At 37.3% G+C, this 16231-nt stretch overlaps 1 protein-coding gene across 2 annotated transcripts in view; it reads left to right on the top strand.

Moving 5' to 3' along the window:
• The window catches only part of LOC113680248 (huntingtin), a 49998-nt gene that overhangs the window by 11879 nt on the left and 21888 nt on the right, over window positions 1-16231 (top strand). For both annotated transcript variants that reach the window (XM_089196701.1, XM_089196702.1), the window contains exons 17-37: window positions 198-298; window positions 886-962; window positions 1473-1597; window positions 2167-2427; window positions 3025-3197; window positions 6100-6160; window positions 6841-7188; window positions 8117-8224; window positions 8321-8398; window positions 9215-9459; window positions 10189-10264; window positions 10767-10931; window positions 11214-11269; window positions 11958-12121; window positions 12459-12595; window positions 13215-13328; window positions 13486-13605; window positions 14082-14237; window positions 14681-14843; window positions 15378-15581; window positions 15951-16054. In XM_089196701.1, coding sequence (XP_089052827.1) covers window positions 198-298; window positions 886-962; window positions 1473-1597; window positions 2167-2427; window positions 3025-3197; window positions 6100-6160; window positions 6841-7188; window positions 8117-8224; window positions 8321-8398; window positions 9215-9459; window positions 10189-10264; window positions 10767-10931; window positions 11214-11269; window positions 11958-12121; window positions 12459-12595; window positions 13215-13328; window positions 13486-13605; window positions 14082-14237; window positions 14681-14843; window positions 15378-15581; window positions 15951-16054 — 3036 coding nt within the window. The remainder of the gene's footprint in view (window positions 1-197; window positions 299-885; window positions 963-1472; window positions 1598-2166; window positions 2428-3024; window positions 3198-6099; window positions 6161-6840; window positions 7189-8116; window positions 8225-8320; window positions 8399-9214; window positions 9460-10188; window positions 10265-10766; window positions 10932-11213; window positions 11270-11957; window positions 12122-12458; window positions 12596-13214; window positions 13329-13485; window positions 13606-14081; window positions 14238-14680; window positions 14844-15377; window positions 15582-15950; window positions 16055-16231) is intronic.

The raw sequence follows: 16231 nt of genomic DNA, 5'->3' as shown, positions 1-16231 counted from the left end.
AGCTCAACCAAGCCAACCCATTCAAAATTCATCAAAACTGATGATCATTTGAAAACAATTTGAAGGAATACCATCTTTTTTTCTTTTAGATTCTACTTTCTCGTGATTTCTTTTTTTTCCACTAAATAATTATCTCCTTGTTTCTGTGAAATAGACTGATATTCTTCTTTTTGTTGTTTGTTGTTTTTGATTAATAGAAAACTAATTTGCAAGAGGATTTGATTAATAATGTTATTCTACACTTGCTGGAGGATGAGGACATTCGAGTGAGGCAAGCAGCTGCTAAGTGTATTGTCAGGTATGTTGTGTTATGAGAGCAACAGGGAAAAAAACTGCCTGTTAAGTACCACATTCAGAATGCCATAAAATTAAACAGGATAACTGAGTGTGTATCAAAGGAAAAATTGAAATTCTGGATGGGAAACATCCTTCTTCCATCATTTAATTATGTAACAATCCAGGCTATGCTGAGAATGCTACACAGGTGCAGTTGGTAAAGAGGAGCAATACAAATTACCTCATAACCAGAGAGGAGAAATTTGGTATCTTAGTGGTTGGCTAGAATTTGAAATCAATCTCTTGGAGTACTGTAAGAATAGAGGGGAGCTTGTCTCTTAGGAAAAAATTCTTGTTGAGCTAGTTTCTTAGCTTACATTTGGTTTACTTAAAAATGATTAAAGCTCTTCATTTAGAATAAATTTTTTGGAATAATGATCTAAACAAATTAAGTAATATCATAACAGTGGGCAGTGATAAGATCTACAGCATTAGTTCAATGAGTGAAACCAGTGAGAAAAACTTCTGGGGATTCAGTGTAACTTTTATACTCCTACTTAATCTGATGAAAAGTAATTATTCTTATAATACTTGTTCTTCACTGCCCAGCATAGTTCCAAGACTCTTTCACTCACTGAACAGTGACAAGCAAGCTTTAGTTGTATCTGCTGCACAGAGCCAAATCAGTGAGTCTTCGCAGGCTTTCATTTAATTTTTTTTTTTTTTTTTTACGTGACTCTACACCCTTAAATGGTATTTTTTTAGGGGTACTTTATACAGAAAGATTCACTCACTTTGCAAAAATTGCAATTTAAAATGATTTCTAGTTTTTTAAAGTTTATTCTTCTATGGTGTAAATGTAATTGAAACTAAGAAACAATAAATCAAGCCAGCTAATTTATTTCATTTGAGATTGCAACTTTTTATCAGGGTTCTTGCAGTATTGTGACCAAAAGTCATAAACTGGTTGCCAGAAATAAAAATTAAGTTGCCAGAAACCAGAAAAGGGAAAACGAAAACTAAAATTTACATGATGTGCAATATTACGTGATGCTGGTGTACTGAATTACAATATGGAAAAAGCTGGGTGACAGTTGGTAAACATTGCTGGATAGTTAAACCAAATTCAATATGTTAAACCAAAAATAGATAATTGTATTAATACCTGTTACACTTACATCTCTGTTATATTCCAGGCAGTCTCTTTATTCAAGAGTCTCACTGTAAGGCTTTCACCCACTCAGTTGTTGATGCTAACCTTTCAAGAATTGTGACACTTGTTGGTAACAAGCTGAATCATTCAACATCAAGAACCTGTTTGGTATACTGAATTACCAATATTATCATCATCATCATCATCATCATCATTATTATTAGTACTATTATCAGTATTATTATTAATGTGTATGGACTGTATCATTTTCTTTACAAGAGACTATCAAAGTGTATCAACCTGATATTTTAAATGTAATGACATGCATTTAGCTGGTGGAGAACCCCAAAAAATTCCTCAAATATGTACCTCATACTCTTCCTATAAAAAGCTTACTCACTAGATATAACTTTGAAAGGTGTTAGTGGCCTCCCTGAAATGTTGGTGTAACTGTGATCTACTGTACTTTAAGCTTGGTTTCAAAACAGATCCAACCTAAGAATCTATGTTTAATTGTTGACAAAATAAAGAGTTTTATACTGTCCTTTCTTGCATAACTATTGATTGGATAAGGCAACCTTTTTGACCTATTGCCATGTGGCTCTCTTGGGAGTAGAAGCATAGGGATGCAATGGGGAGATTATCTTTTATTAGTTCCATAACATGAAAGTGTTTTAGTGATTAAGTTGCTACTAACAACTTACATCAGTTTCTTCTCTCAATCTTTGTCTCAACAGCTTGGATGTATTCATGTTTTGTCATTACTGGTTGAAACTTTCCCTGTTGCAAGTTATCCTGAAGCATATGGGTGTAGTGTATCAATTTCATGTCGAAGTCCCCTGCCCACCCACCCTATAGGGCCATTTAGTGCACCCTCCAGACCTTCAAGTCCAAGTGCTTCTTGTGCAGGGGGAGGAGGGCCTTTGTCTATTGTGATGGGCAGTATGATGTCTTCATGGCTTGCTTATGATCTCTTTGCACATCAGCAGTTGTTGCAAGTAAGTATTGTAGTCATTATTATTCACTATTAGTGCTCCAACAAGCCTCCCTCTTTAATATCAGCATCTTTGTTTGCCTTCTGTTTAAAATTATACATGTGCTCTAATTGTGTGTTTCAAACTGCCCCTGAAATGGTTAAAATACTTCATTCCCACCTAAACACATTTGTTGAGACACTTACTGCCTCTCTTGCCCCTTTCAATGTTGGTTTGTAAGATGGCATAGACACAATTGCTATTGATAACATCATGGGGTCTCTGGAAAAGTGTGCCAACTATTTTCAATATATGTCTGGGAGTGTAGGTAACATTTCCATACAAATATAATGGATGAGTTTCTGTGATAGTTATTATTTGTTGGTGTTTTAACTGTGAAATTTATACCACATTTGGTATTCTTTAAAACTAAGCAACCTTTTAGGAGAAATAATTCTTGACTTACGCTTCGGGACTTCTTGTAGGTCTTACAGTGTGGCAGTTTTTAGAAGTATGCTTGTAGACCAGTTTAGACCACTCACTAGACTTAAGCACACTCATGGGTAATAGTAAAAAAAGAGATTTTCATGGAAAATAAGCATGCTGTGTTATTTCACTTAGATTGCAGGGAATATCTTGTTTGGTGCTGGATGTAGTGGAGTTCATGTTACACTCAAGATGCACTCTGAGAGAGGACCCTCAGATGAGCCTATCAGTTCTGCTGAACATTGGAGTGTGTTTACTGATAGTACATTAGCTCCTCAGACAGAAAAGCTTGTACTCCATATGGCCAGGTACAGATACATTAAAACCTTATTTCAAAAACTCTACATGTGGGTTGTTTAGGAAAGATTACAATTAATTAAGAGTCTCATGTGTTACCTATCTTGTTCAGTTGTGGATAAAACCTCTGCTAGGAGGATAACTTTTGTGAAGTGCATTCTGGTTACAATCACAACTGTGCTTAGTGACCTTATGGTTAAGGGTCTCGGAAGGTAACCAGTCAACTCGCCGACGGACCAACTCGCCGACGCCAACTCGCCGACGTATAAAATCGAGTAGAGACGTCGGCGAGTTGGTCGTCAATCCAATACAACTTATTAGAAGTTAAACATACAGAGAAGTAAACGATATTTAGTAAAAAAACACTGGCGAACATTGGTGAACATCAAACAGAAGCTTAAACATCGGTGAACATTGGTGAACATCACCAATGACTTTAACGAACGAGTTATTGTGCGACAACAACACCGTAAAGACTCATCTTGTCAATCGCTCAGATTTTTTAACGAAAACTTGGCTTTCTAGACAAGATCTTTAGTAAAATGCAATTATTTTTATTTGCAACAAAGTTTATAAGGATCTTAAGGCGAATAAAGCGAAGTAAACCTCACCAACGACTCTAACAGCTTCAGACGCGAACGAGTTATTGTGTGACAACAACACCGTTAAGACTCAGCATGTCAATCGCTCAGTTTTTTTAACGAAAACTTGGCTTTCTAGACAAGATCTTTTGTAAAAAGCATTTATTTTTATTAGGCAATTACAGAGTAAGGTGTTTGGATTATGGGAGAAATATGAAAATGGTGAAAGAACAGCGGCCCAATTATTGAAATCGATGTCGAGATTAAACGGACCTACAAGAGCAGAGTAATTGCATGATATACATTACTTTCACATGTTCATCTGATCTTTATAATAAATGGAATTTTATCGTTTTTATCGTAAATCAAACGTTCTCGATCATGAATAAATCTTTCTTTAAAGTTAAAAAAAAAACATGTGGTTCCGCGTGGTTGCTATGGTTGTCACACAATAACTCGTTCGCGTCTGAAGCTGTTAGAGTCATTGGTGAGGTTTACTTAGCTTTATTCGCCTTAAGATCCTTATAAACTTTGTTGCAAATAAAAATAATTGCTTTTTACTAAAGATCTTGTCTAGAAAGCCAAGTTTTCGTGAAAAAAACTGAGCGATGACATGATGAGTTTTTACGGTGTTGTTGTCACACAACTCGTTCGCGTCTGAAGCTGTTAGAGTCATTGGTGAGGTTTACTTAGCTTTATTCGCCTTAAGATCCTTATAAACTTTGTTGCAAATAAAAATAATTGCTTTTTACTAAAGATCTTGTCTAGAAAGCCAAGTTTTCGTGAAAAAAACTGAGCGATGACATGATGAGTTTTTACGGTGTTGTTGTCACACAACTCGTTCGCGTCTGAAGCTGTTAGAGTCATTGGTGAGGTTTACTTCGCTTTATTCGCCTTAAGATCCTTATAAACTTTGTTGCAAATAAAAAGAAACGCTTTTTACTAAAGATCTTGTCTAGAAAGCCAAGTTTTCGTTAAAAAAAAACTGAGCGATTGACATGATGAGTCTTTACGGTGTGGTTGTCACACAATAACTCGTTTGCGTCTGAAGCTGTTAGAGTCGTTGGTGAGGTTTACTTCGCTTTATTCGCCTTAAGATCCTTATAAACTTTGTTGCAAATAAAAAGAAATACTTTTTACCAAAGATCTTGTCTAGAAAGCCAAGTTTTCGTTAAAAAATCTGACCGATTGTCATGATGAGTCTTTACAGTGTTATTGTCATACAATAACTCGTTCGTGTTTGAAGCTGTTAGAGTCATTAGTGATGTCTACTTTACTTTATTCGCCTTGAGATCCTTATAAACTTCGTTGCAAATAAAAAGAATTGCTTTTTACTAAAGATCTTGACTAGAAAGCCAAGTTTCCTTTAAAATCTGACCGATTGTCATGATGAGTCTTTACGGTGTTGTTGTCACACAACAACTCGTTCGCGTCTTAAGCTGTCAGAGTCGTTGGTGAGGTTTACTTCGCTTTATTCGCTTTAAGATCCTTATAAACTTTGTTGCAAATAAAAAGAAATGCTTTTTACTAAAGATCTCGTCTAGAAAGCCACGTTTTCGTTAAAAAATCTGAGCGATTGACATGATGAGTCTTTACGGTGTTGTTGTCGCACAGTAACTCGTTCGCGTCTTAAGCTTTTATAGTTACTGGTGATGTTCACCAATGTTCACCGATGTTTAAGCTTCTGTTTGACGTTCACCAATGTCCAATGTTTTTTTACTAAATATCGTTTAATTTTCTGTATGTTTAGCTTCTAATAAGTTGTATTGGATTGACGACCAACTCGCCGACGTCTCTACTCGATTTTATACGTCGGCGAGTTGGTCCGTCGGCGAGTTGACCGTAAACCTCTCAGAACATTATTCACACTCCTAGGCAAAAAAAAATTGGTCATAAGTTATGGAGATTTTGTATAATTATATTTGCATATTGATATCAGACTTAGTAACCAATCTACTCTCAGGCGTTATTACAGTTTATCTAGATATCAGCTGCAGTGTGTTATATTGATATAGCAAACCATTCTCTCAACTCATTAACCAGGAATTTTTTGGCTGCCAAAGGGAAGAATTTCTGAGATGTATAATCTTGGAAATTGGTGGGTTGAGGAGAGTTAAAATTTGATACCAGCAGAAAATATGAACTATACAACTATGTTACACTAACATCTGATAGAGAGTGGTGGATTGAGCCACACAATTATCCTAGACTTTAGAAAACAAGGAAGCTTTTAAAATGGGACTTCTAAATTTTAATACTTGTTTATAATATGTTAGAGCTTGTCCCCTCAATTGTGTTCTTTTTCGTGGATTAACAACATTTTTATTTTTAGGTTATTGAACATTTTTACCCATGTTGTTGAGCATACTACTCCAGGTGCTCACTCCTTCAAGGTATTGCTGTAAAAATAAACTTTGGAATGTAAATGATGTCCATGTCAAATGAGTAATATTTTGAAATGTTGTATTGATAAATGTAAGTCTTGCATAACATGCCTATGATCATTAGGCCCTAATTTCTACCTCTCTATTGATGAATTAAGGCAGGTGGTATCTGACTGAGTGGTCCTTGACTCATGTATTACATCCAGTGATCCAAATGGTTGCTTTAAAAAATGGTTCAATCAAGACATGTTGTTCATTTATGTAAAGTGCAGCTTTATTGCATGGTGCAAGATTTTGAATTGGGATTTGAAATTTTTGGACAATACTCCTAATCTACCTACCTATAGCATTCAAAACAAGAAAAGTAGTAAATGCCATACATAGAATGTTCTGATTTTTTATCATAACAAAGAACAGCTTTTCAGTCATGAGGTGTGAATTTTGATCGTGATTTTTTGATTGTCTATGGCTGGTATAGAAAACCAACCTATTACAATGGAGTATCACACTTCATTAGGTGGCTTATGACTGTCAATCTGACAGCCTAATGAGAACTATTAGTGTAGACCTAAAGCCAAACTAGCTACATTTTAAGTCAAATGAGAAGAGTTGATTACTATGAGCAATAATTTCCATAACCCTCATGCAGCATTTGGTTCCATTTTTTGTTTAATTTTGTTCCACGTCAGATTCCATTCCCAGGGCAAAACAAGGACAAGCAACAGTCAGGTGCCATTCCTGGTGTGGCTGCTCCCCACACCCCTCCTTCAGCTTCAGCTGTCTCTAGTTCTGCATCAACTGTTCCCAAAAGACTGTTGACCAAGACCAAGCGGGCTCTCTCAGAAGCTGATTTACACCAAGCCTCCTCAGATAAACCACTGTCACCCTCTAAGACCCAAGGGGGAGTGGGGCAGTCTGGTGAATCTGAGCAAAGCACTCAAACCCCCCCTCCCAAGAGCAGCATTGGAACATTTCATCATATACCTCACTATATGAAGTTATATGAGATCATCAAGGGAGCCTATGCTAACAACCAGGTAGTGGTCAAATATTTTGAATATTTTTTTTTCTATTCTAATAATGCAATTTTGCTTTTATTAAGAATAAAACTTATAAGAATAAGTAACCACAGGTAAATACATGATGTGCAAGACTTTCAGCTGCAGCAAAAAAAAAAACAACAACAACAACAACAACAAAAGCAATGCACAAAATAGAGAAGTGACAAATCCTTGAAAATATGCATCAAATCAGTTTGTTTTTAATTTCTCTAAATGGACAGATAATATTTGCTATTTTGCTTTGTTGCCATGTAGCTTTGCAGGTTCCTGTCAATTAACCCCCTCACTCCCAAGATCTCATTAGTAATTCTCCTTGCTGTCTGTATACAATTGTTACTTAGTTAATTCAGAGAATTTGAAAGTGGATCAACTTATAATCTCCTCATGATATATTTCTTTACTCTCATACCTTACCTGCTTGGTACTGTATTGATATCGTTAGGAGAAATTCTGTCTTGGTCACTCGTGGGAGTCAAAGGGTTAATAGAGCTGAAAGGAACAAATGACTAAGGAACACCTTTTATGTTGTGAACGATATTTTTTTGGGTGTATTTTTTAACACAAACTTGACTTACATATTTACTTTCAGAGACACATGACTCATCTTGCATAGAAAAAGCTACATTTTAGGTTGCTTACAAGACACAGTTTTTATCAACTTGGACAGCATGAATTTGAAAGAAACAGACAGCAGGAAAGAGGATGGTTTCCCTTTCATAAACAATCTGTATTAGATAATTACTTAGATATAGGTAGAGTAGTGATCACATGTATTCATCCTACTTTAAAAATTTGGATGTTGAGGTAGATTGTATGTTATTGATATGATGCTTCAATTTTCTCCAGATGTTATAAAAATCATTGCAGCCTGTTTTGTTCACCACAAGTTTGTGATTTTGAACAGGTTTCTCTGCTGGCTCCAGATCAAGACAAGTTTTGTCAGTTCCTATCAGCAACCTTACATTCTTTGTCTTTACTCCTTGAAGTTACTGCATTTGCTGACATTGGAAAGGTGTGAACAACTTATATATATATCATGGTGCAACCTTGTGTGTCTAGTCAGAGATTGATAACAAGGGTAATACACGCTTTTATACATGTTTTTCAGCATGTTGAAGAAATACTTGGCTATTTGCAAGTTTGTGTGAAACTGGAGGCCACAAAGACTTTATTGTGTGTTCAGCAGGTATTTATCAATATGCTACATCACATTTTCAGTTACATGAGAGGTCAAGTGTTTTCATCCTAGAGGTTTCGCCCCAGTAAAAGTCTACCCTTGCCAGATCGCCCCCATCACGACGAGTTTGCCCCATCAATTATAACGTGTTCGCCAGCACCTTTTCCAGTTTGCCCCCAAATCTATAACTCGTTTTCCCACAGTAGAACATGTTCCTTTATTCGAAGAGAGAAATAATGACGGTCTTAGTAAAGATCCTGATAATGTAAAAAAAAGAAAACCCCGGACTAGTCATAAAAGGAAAGAGTTGGGGGAGGGGGGCGAGGTGGTGATATAAGTGGGGTTGAACTTAATGTATTTCATAGCGCAAAGTCATCGATTTGGGAGTAAACTGGTAATGGGTGAACTTCCAATGGGGCGAAGCCTCCAGATACCTTGTGTAGCGTGAGTTGTTTGATTTGAAACTTGGAGGTCCCAGGTTCAAATTCTACACTCTACCATTTAAGTGAATTTATTTTTTGGTCGTTTTAAGTTTGAATCCTTTGCTCTACTTGGCAAATTGTCAACTTGTTTAGCCCCTGCGTGTTTTCGTGTTAATTGTTGAGGAATACCTAATTAGCACAGGGGTGCTAAGTACAGACAGGAGCCTAATGGGCTCCTGGTACAGATGATAAATTATTACAAATAATAAAAGTATGTTATGTTATGTTATGTTACAGTGAATATACTATATGTTGCAGTGCTTTGCTTTCAAGATATCCTTCCTAACAACATTGCAGATATTGGAACATGTCCACCATTGTTTAAAATCATTTTATTTTAAAGCTTTTGCGTGCAATGTTTGGTATCAACGCTTTGAGCCAACCAGAGCTGATCCAGAACTTGACAGTTCCTCCCTGTTTGGCTACTAGTCTCGTGACAGTACCACGACAAGCTGAGATGCTTCCCGTGGATAAAAGCTTTTACCACTTTTGCTTTGTGTATCCATTGGTGCTCGTTACGCATTCCCTCCAGAAGTTGAAACATAAGGAAGAAATTAAAGAAAAAGGAAAGGAAGCAGAAGAGTTGGGGTATGGTGCTTACTTCTGTGATTTCTTAACGTGATTCTTTTCCCATAAAAGCAAAAGACTACAAGCGGTCCCTCCTTTTCAGCGAAGTCCGTCGCTCGAGAAAAATAAAATCAGTGAGAAAGAATTGATGCTACGCGCCTTGGGGGGGCTCTGGGGGTGAAGCCTATTTTTGGAGCGCCACAGTCCCAGAGTTCCCTGCGGCGCTAACATCAATTTTTTTTTTCCAATGATATTTTTGACGCGCGCGACAGACTTTGCCGAAAAGGAGGGACTGCCCGTTGTCTATAAAAGCACTAGTTTGTTCATCAGTAGGGCTGCGTTTTAACCTTTTTGTCTCAGAACGGAATACGAAAGCCAATTATCTGATGTGTTGACGCTAAATTTATAAGTTGGTTGGTCGTGCAGATTTTCTTTACATGACCGAATAAAGTACCCTTGATGATAAGTTTTCTCAATCCTCTGTAACTGTTCGCTGGACAGAGTCTAAAGATTTTCAGGAATATTTGAGTAAACACCACTTTGAGAGGCAAAGAGTTACCAATGTTTTATAACAACTGTTAACATCTTTATCGTTCGCGTCTCGATGTTACCACCATCATTTTTACTTTTACTGTTATCGTTGATGTTGTTATGTTAATTATTGGTAGTAACTTTTTTTAACGCAGCTTTGAAGCTTTTTTTTACTATGTTGATTTTGTCTTTTATGAATCATTGTTTATTTTTCCTCAGAGGAATTGGTGTTTTCATTAAAAAGCTCCGAAATAAGGCTGCCTCGTCTATTCGGCCACCTGTAAAACTGGACAAGGTATGAGAGGCTGCGTTACCCGTTCATTATCTCCTCTAATAGATAGTCTCGACTTTTTGCCATTCCAGGTTTACAATGTTCTTACAATAGACTGAAAGTTTTTCCCTGACTAGAAACCCTCTCCTAGTTGCTGAGAAAGTAGGTTATGTCGCCCCTCGGCCTTGTCGCTTAAGTCACTTCGTTCCCAAGCTGAGTGGTCTCGCCCTCAATTGCAGTCACATCGCTCCCAAGAACGATCAATGTGCATTGAGTTTGAGTTAGGCCAACCATTTATACCCCTTAGTTCTTTTAGGTCAAACAATGACATAAGGAGTGGTGACGTAATTACACTTAGGGGCAAGTACACACAGCTAGGGGGGAGATTTTGCATTGGGCGACTTGGTAAGGGGCAAAGTGATCTGTTTCCGCAGAGGAAACTTAATTTAGGGATTTTAGTTAATAACGTAATGAGATGACAAATTTGAAAAATGGCCTTTATAAATCTTTTGATCTTTTTTTCTAGCAATCACCTATCCATTCATACATCCGCTGGTTTGAACCGCTCGTAATCCGTGCCTTGAAGGAATACACAATGTCCAGTAAAGTGATCTTGCAGCAGCAAGTCCTAAGCCTCTTAGCTCAGCTCATAAAACTTAGAGTGAATTATTCTCTACTGGACGCTGATCAGGTGAGAGCCGCGAACAAAATTTTTTACTACATAAGAAGATTAAAGCGATTTCTATAGGATTATGTTTTCACTTGTTGTCAAGTGATTTATCCAAGGTAACATTTCTTGCTAAATGCATGAGCTACGAAAATGTGTCAGAAGACTTTGCTGCAGTTGAATTTTTCCTTATTCCATCTCGATTTCTTGCTTAACTCCACTGGAGCGCTTTTCGATAGTAAGCAGCTTTGGGAATTTCTGTTTTAAGGTTTTCGGGAATAAATGGGTGCGATTTTGTTTACGCAGGTATTCATCAGCTTTGTTCAGAAACAATTTGAATACATTGATGCAGGCCAAATAAAGTGAGTTTTTTGTTTATATAAAACATACAGCAGCGTTGACTCTAAAACTGTTACGGATAACTGATCCAAAAAACGTTTAACACAAGTCGTTTGTTTCTGAAGAAGCGTTTTCAAATTGAGAGTCGTAAAACCAAAACCAAAGTAATCTGGGATCTTTTTAACCCTTAAACTCCCGCGATCTGATCATTAATTCTCCCCGCCAGCTTTCACACACTCCCTTGTTAAACAGTTATAAGAATTTGGTTTTAGATCAAGGTAACAACTGCGTGATAAGTTTGAGAATTCTCATTACCTGTTTGCTGAGAGTGTGTGGATATCACAGGAAGAAGTAACCTGTGAAACACTTCCGGGAGTGAAAAGGTTAAACACTCGATTGAAAAGTATTTAAGAAAGATTGTCATGCTCTGCATTATCGTTTTAACCCTTTGACTCACGGGTGTGATCAATATATAAATTCTCCTTACAGTGTTAATATACTAATAAGTAGACAGGTCGTGAGAATTAGAAAAATTGACAAGAAGATTATATCTTAATGTAATAAAAAATTATAAAGAATGACGCAGAGACTGAGAAATATATGATAAACAGCGTGGAGAACTGATTAACTTTCATTGATGTCGAATTTGCTCTTTGCTTTTTCATAATCAAACCTATTGATTTCAATACTCTGTACTGAATTTCTTAACAGATCCTGCGACACTTTCCTTCCACACATCTTCCAGTTTCTTGTGTTACTGTCCTATGAGTGCTTTCAACCAAAGTTTAATCAAGCGAAAGCAATTGTGGGAATGCCAAGAATTATCCAGCTTTGTGATGGTATCATGGCGGGAGGACAGCCAGCCCAAACTCACGGTACGCACCACCCCAGTGCTTATGCTCTTCTTACAACATTACGCCAGTAAAAAGTGGTTCTTATTTCGTTTTGGTCGGTTTACTATTCTTCAGTGAGTTGTTGCCGCTATATTTTACTGACCTGCACAGAAGTTTATAGAGGGCCAATTATTTACTTACGTAACACTGTTTCAACCGAAATAATTGACTTACATTGTTATCAGGAACATAATGAGATCCTGTCTAGCCTGATTTTACCCTAGACATACGTTGCTTGAGAACCATTTCAGCTTGTTGGCGAAAGTCTTGTGTTGTTATTTTCGGGATCTTACTTTTCGTGATAATTTTTTTTTTTCAGCCATTCCAGCTTTACAACCAATAATCCATGACTTGTTTGTACTGAGAACTGCTAGTGGTAGTGAAATCGGAGGAGATCTGGAAACCCAAAGAGAAGTTGTGGTCTCAATGCTGCTTCGTTTGGTGCACTATCCCGAGGTAGGATGGAATGTCAGTTGGTTGGTGAGACGATCAGATAGTAAGAATTTAGATCAGGCATTTGGTTGGTTAGTTTGTAGATAATTAAGCCAATTTCTGTCTTTCCGCTGCCCATTCAGTGATTCAGACCACTGCTTATTTACTGTGACGTTCTGGAGGTCAATTAGTTGGCCAGCCAATCAGTTGGTCAATATTTCACTCAGTCAATCAGCCAATAGGTCAGTCAGCAAATCAGCTGATAGGTTGGTCAGTCAGTCAATCAGCCAATAGGTCAGTCAGTCAATCGGTCAGTAAGTCAGTCAGTCAGTTAGTCAGTCAATCATTCAGTTAGTCAGTCAGTCTGTCAATCAGTCAGTCGGTCACTTAATTGCTTTTGTCAGAAAGACAGGAGACTGATCTTCAATTATTTGGCCTGCCAATCAGTTGGTCAATCTGTTACTTAGTCTCTCAGGCAGTCAGCCAGCTAGTCAGTCAGTCAGTCAGTCAGTCAGTCAGTCACAATTGCTTTTGTCAGTTAGACAGGTGACTGATCTTCCAGTGAACTAGGACATTTAAGAAGTATCGTCTGGTAAAAAGGAGCTAAAACTCAAAGTGGCTTAAAATGTTATTTTACTTACAGGTGCTAGAAATGCTGGTTACAGTTTTGAACTGCTACCAGCGAGATGAAGTCAAATGGAAGGACCTATCGGGACAAATCATAGACCTGCTCCTTCCTCTTCTGGCAAACCAGAAGGTAGAATTGTTAGTTCAAATTGACAATTAGTTTGTGAAACAATGAAGTTTATGACTTCATTTTTCACCTCAACTTGTCTCAATCAAACAAATAAGCGTTTACGATGAAAAAATTGCTAAATTTCTGAGTGATTATTACTCTGTTCTTATCAATACAGGTCCACGTTGAATCAGAGTATGGTATTGAGATGTTGCAAGCTGTGTTCGCCGCTGTTGCCCCTGGGTCATTATGGCCAGTAGATGTGCTCTTGAGGGTTTTGTTTTCCAGCTTTGATCAGGTGTGAAACTGTTTTACAAATTGTGTTATGTACGTGACGCTACCGATGTTGCTTATCCTATACAGGGTGCTTGTTACCATCGAGTTCTTTGTGGATCAGTGGAAGAACATCGGACCACAAAACTAAAGGCAGTTCTAAGGTTTAGATCGTCACGGGTCAATCAGATTTCTTTTTCTTTGTTACAAATCGGAAATCAATTTTCTGTATTTGTCGGCTGCACCAGAAATTTACCTTCTTTCTTAATTTGTTTCCTAAAGTTAAACTTAGAGCGAATTTTTTGCTGATTTAAGTAAAAAGAGTCTTTTTTTCCTTGCTCAGAGAGACATAATTTTTCTGCTGCACCGCTAACTAGATTGCAGTATTAATAGCAAATCAGCCTCTCAACAGTTTTTATTTTTCATCTCTCGCTGAACTCTCCTTTTCCAATTTTAGTTATTAGCTATTTTTCCCTCTTGAATACTTCTTTCTTAACACAGTCAGATGCATTCAAGCGTTGGTTAGCTACAATACTTGTGGTGTTACAAACTCTCATGGCACAAGTAACAGAAGACATCCTTCTGTCGAGAATTGACCAATCGGGATTTCGACCTAGATGTGTCAACATGATGGACAAACCTTTGCTACCCATTGAAGTGAGTATGAGAGTCGGCGAGTTGTGAAGAAAATACGTGGAAGAGGAGGTGAAGTAGTTATGCGATCCCATCATTCTTCACTCCTTTTCTCTGATTCCCATAAGATTGCAGTGATCGTAAGTATCACAAGAAAATCGGCCGTGAGATTTTAAGAGAACTGGGGCACGCTGGAGCTCTGAACATGTACACTAACCTTTCTCTATCAGCTTATCCTATGGGACATTCTTATGAGGTCCCTTCTTTAGAAAATTCTTCCTTTGTCACCAATCCACAAGCTTCTTCAAATAGCATTTTGAAAGGGTCATGTCGCTTTCCTGTCTCCCTCTCCGTCTCTCTCCTTCTATTTTCCCATTTACCCATTCTATATGGCAATTTTTCCAATGAGGTTCTTGTTTATCTTAAAATGTGTTCATTTTGTGTTGTTTTGTTTTTCATTTTTACAGGTTTTCGTAAAGTTCCTCTTTTACGTTGTTGAAACAAGTGCCAACCATGTTAACATGGCAACAAGAAACTCCCTAGTAAACTTGAGATCACCAAGCGAAGAAGCCTTCTTATTGAAACTGTTTGGCAGCTTGCTTTCATGTGTTACACATCTGTTAAAATCAGGTTTGTAACAATAGCTGAAGCGAAATGCATTATGAAGAGAACGTTTCTCTAGCTTACCATAGGATCTTTTTCCCATTTGTGCAAGACAAGCGCAAGCACGAGCACAGGCAACTTTTCTTTGAGCGTGTTCTTGTGTGTGTGAGTTATGGAGAAGTATTCTTGTCTCAAACGGCGTGGGAGTTAGCTTGCATTAATCCCTTGACCCCTTAGTGTGACTAGCATCTAATTTCTCCTTACAATATCACCTCAGAATCACATATAAAGGTTACGAAAATAAAGAAATGATCACCAAATGAAGAAGCTCTTGATTGTTGAACAAACTCTTCTTGTCAACACCTTTGAATATGTACAGAGAACAGTATGGAGAATATGCATAGTGATGTTAGAGCAGAAAGGATCAAGGACACCACTGAGTAATTTGATATTGCCCTGGACCACTCTTTCTGTCATTGCATCTCTGTTTGTGCTTTCAATACCGTACCACAAATGATAATTTTATCATGACAAGTAAAATTTCTCTGTTGATGTTGTTAGCAAACTTCAAGAAAGTGTCCCAGTTAGCATCTTCGTCACCCATCATCCATCCAACTGTGGACTTAGTCAATGAAAATTTGTCCCATCTTGTGGACACCCACCCAGTTCTGGTTCTACAGTGGTGTCATGTGTTGAGACAACTGAAGTACACGGACACACAGTTCTGGTTTGGGTTCCTTGACACAGGACTACGTTTGAGCACTGGTAGGAAAAGCAGAAAATTGCACTGTTTTTCTCCCAGCACCAGCTAAGAGACTCCTTTGAATGTTTGTTTGTCATTAACTGATTGACACAGATCCATGGTCCTAGTTAAAAATTTTACAGATGCATCCAAAACCAATTGTAGCTCTTTCAGAGTAAGGATAGACGATATCTTATTTTCTTATATTTTCTACAACAGCAGCAACAACAACAACAACAACAATAATAATAATAATAATAATAATAATAATAATAATAATAATAATAATAACAATAATAATAATGATATGTATTATATTTTATCGTCTCAGGAGTAAGAGTTCACGTACAAGTATCTCGATTCTTGTTAATTCTTTTTCTTTTTTTCGGTAGCCTCTGGTAGCAATATTGAACTGGAGGGCCCGACGTTGAATAAAGATGTGACTCGATCGGGAGTGATACTGATCTACTGTGACCTGCTTATAACACAGCACATGGTATGTTTACTCTGATGAATAACTGGGATGCGTTTTATTACAGAATGGCATAAATGTGAGTTACCTTATTCTGTGGAGATTTTTCACATAAAGCGCGAGAGAAAAATAGTTAGTCTTCCCTGAAAAATGTGGCGTAATTTTTTCAAGTTTATTTTTGCAGTCCATACTGTTTTGTCA

Source organism: Pocillopora damicornis, chromosome 2, assembly GCF_964200805.1.
Source record: "Pocillopora damicornis chromosome 2, jaPocDami1.2, whole genome shotgun sequence".
NCBI lineage: Eukaryota > Metazoa > Cnidaria > Anthozoa > Scleractinia > Pocilloporidae > Pocillopora > Pocillopora damicornis.
The sequence above is the reverse complement of the archived record's forward strand: the minus strand, read 5'-3'. Positions and strand labels throughout refer to the sequence as shown.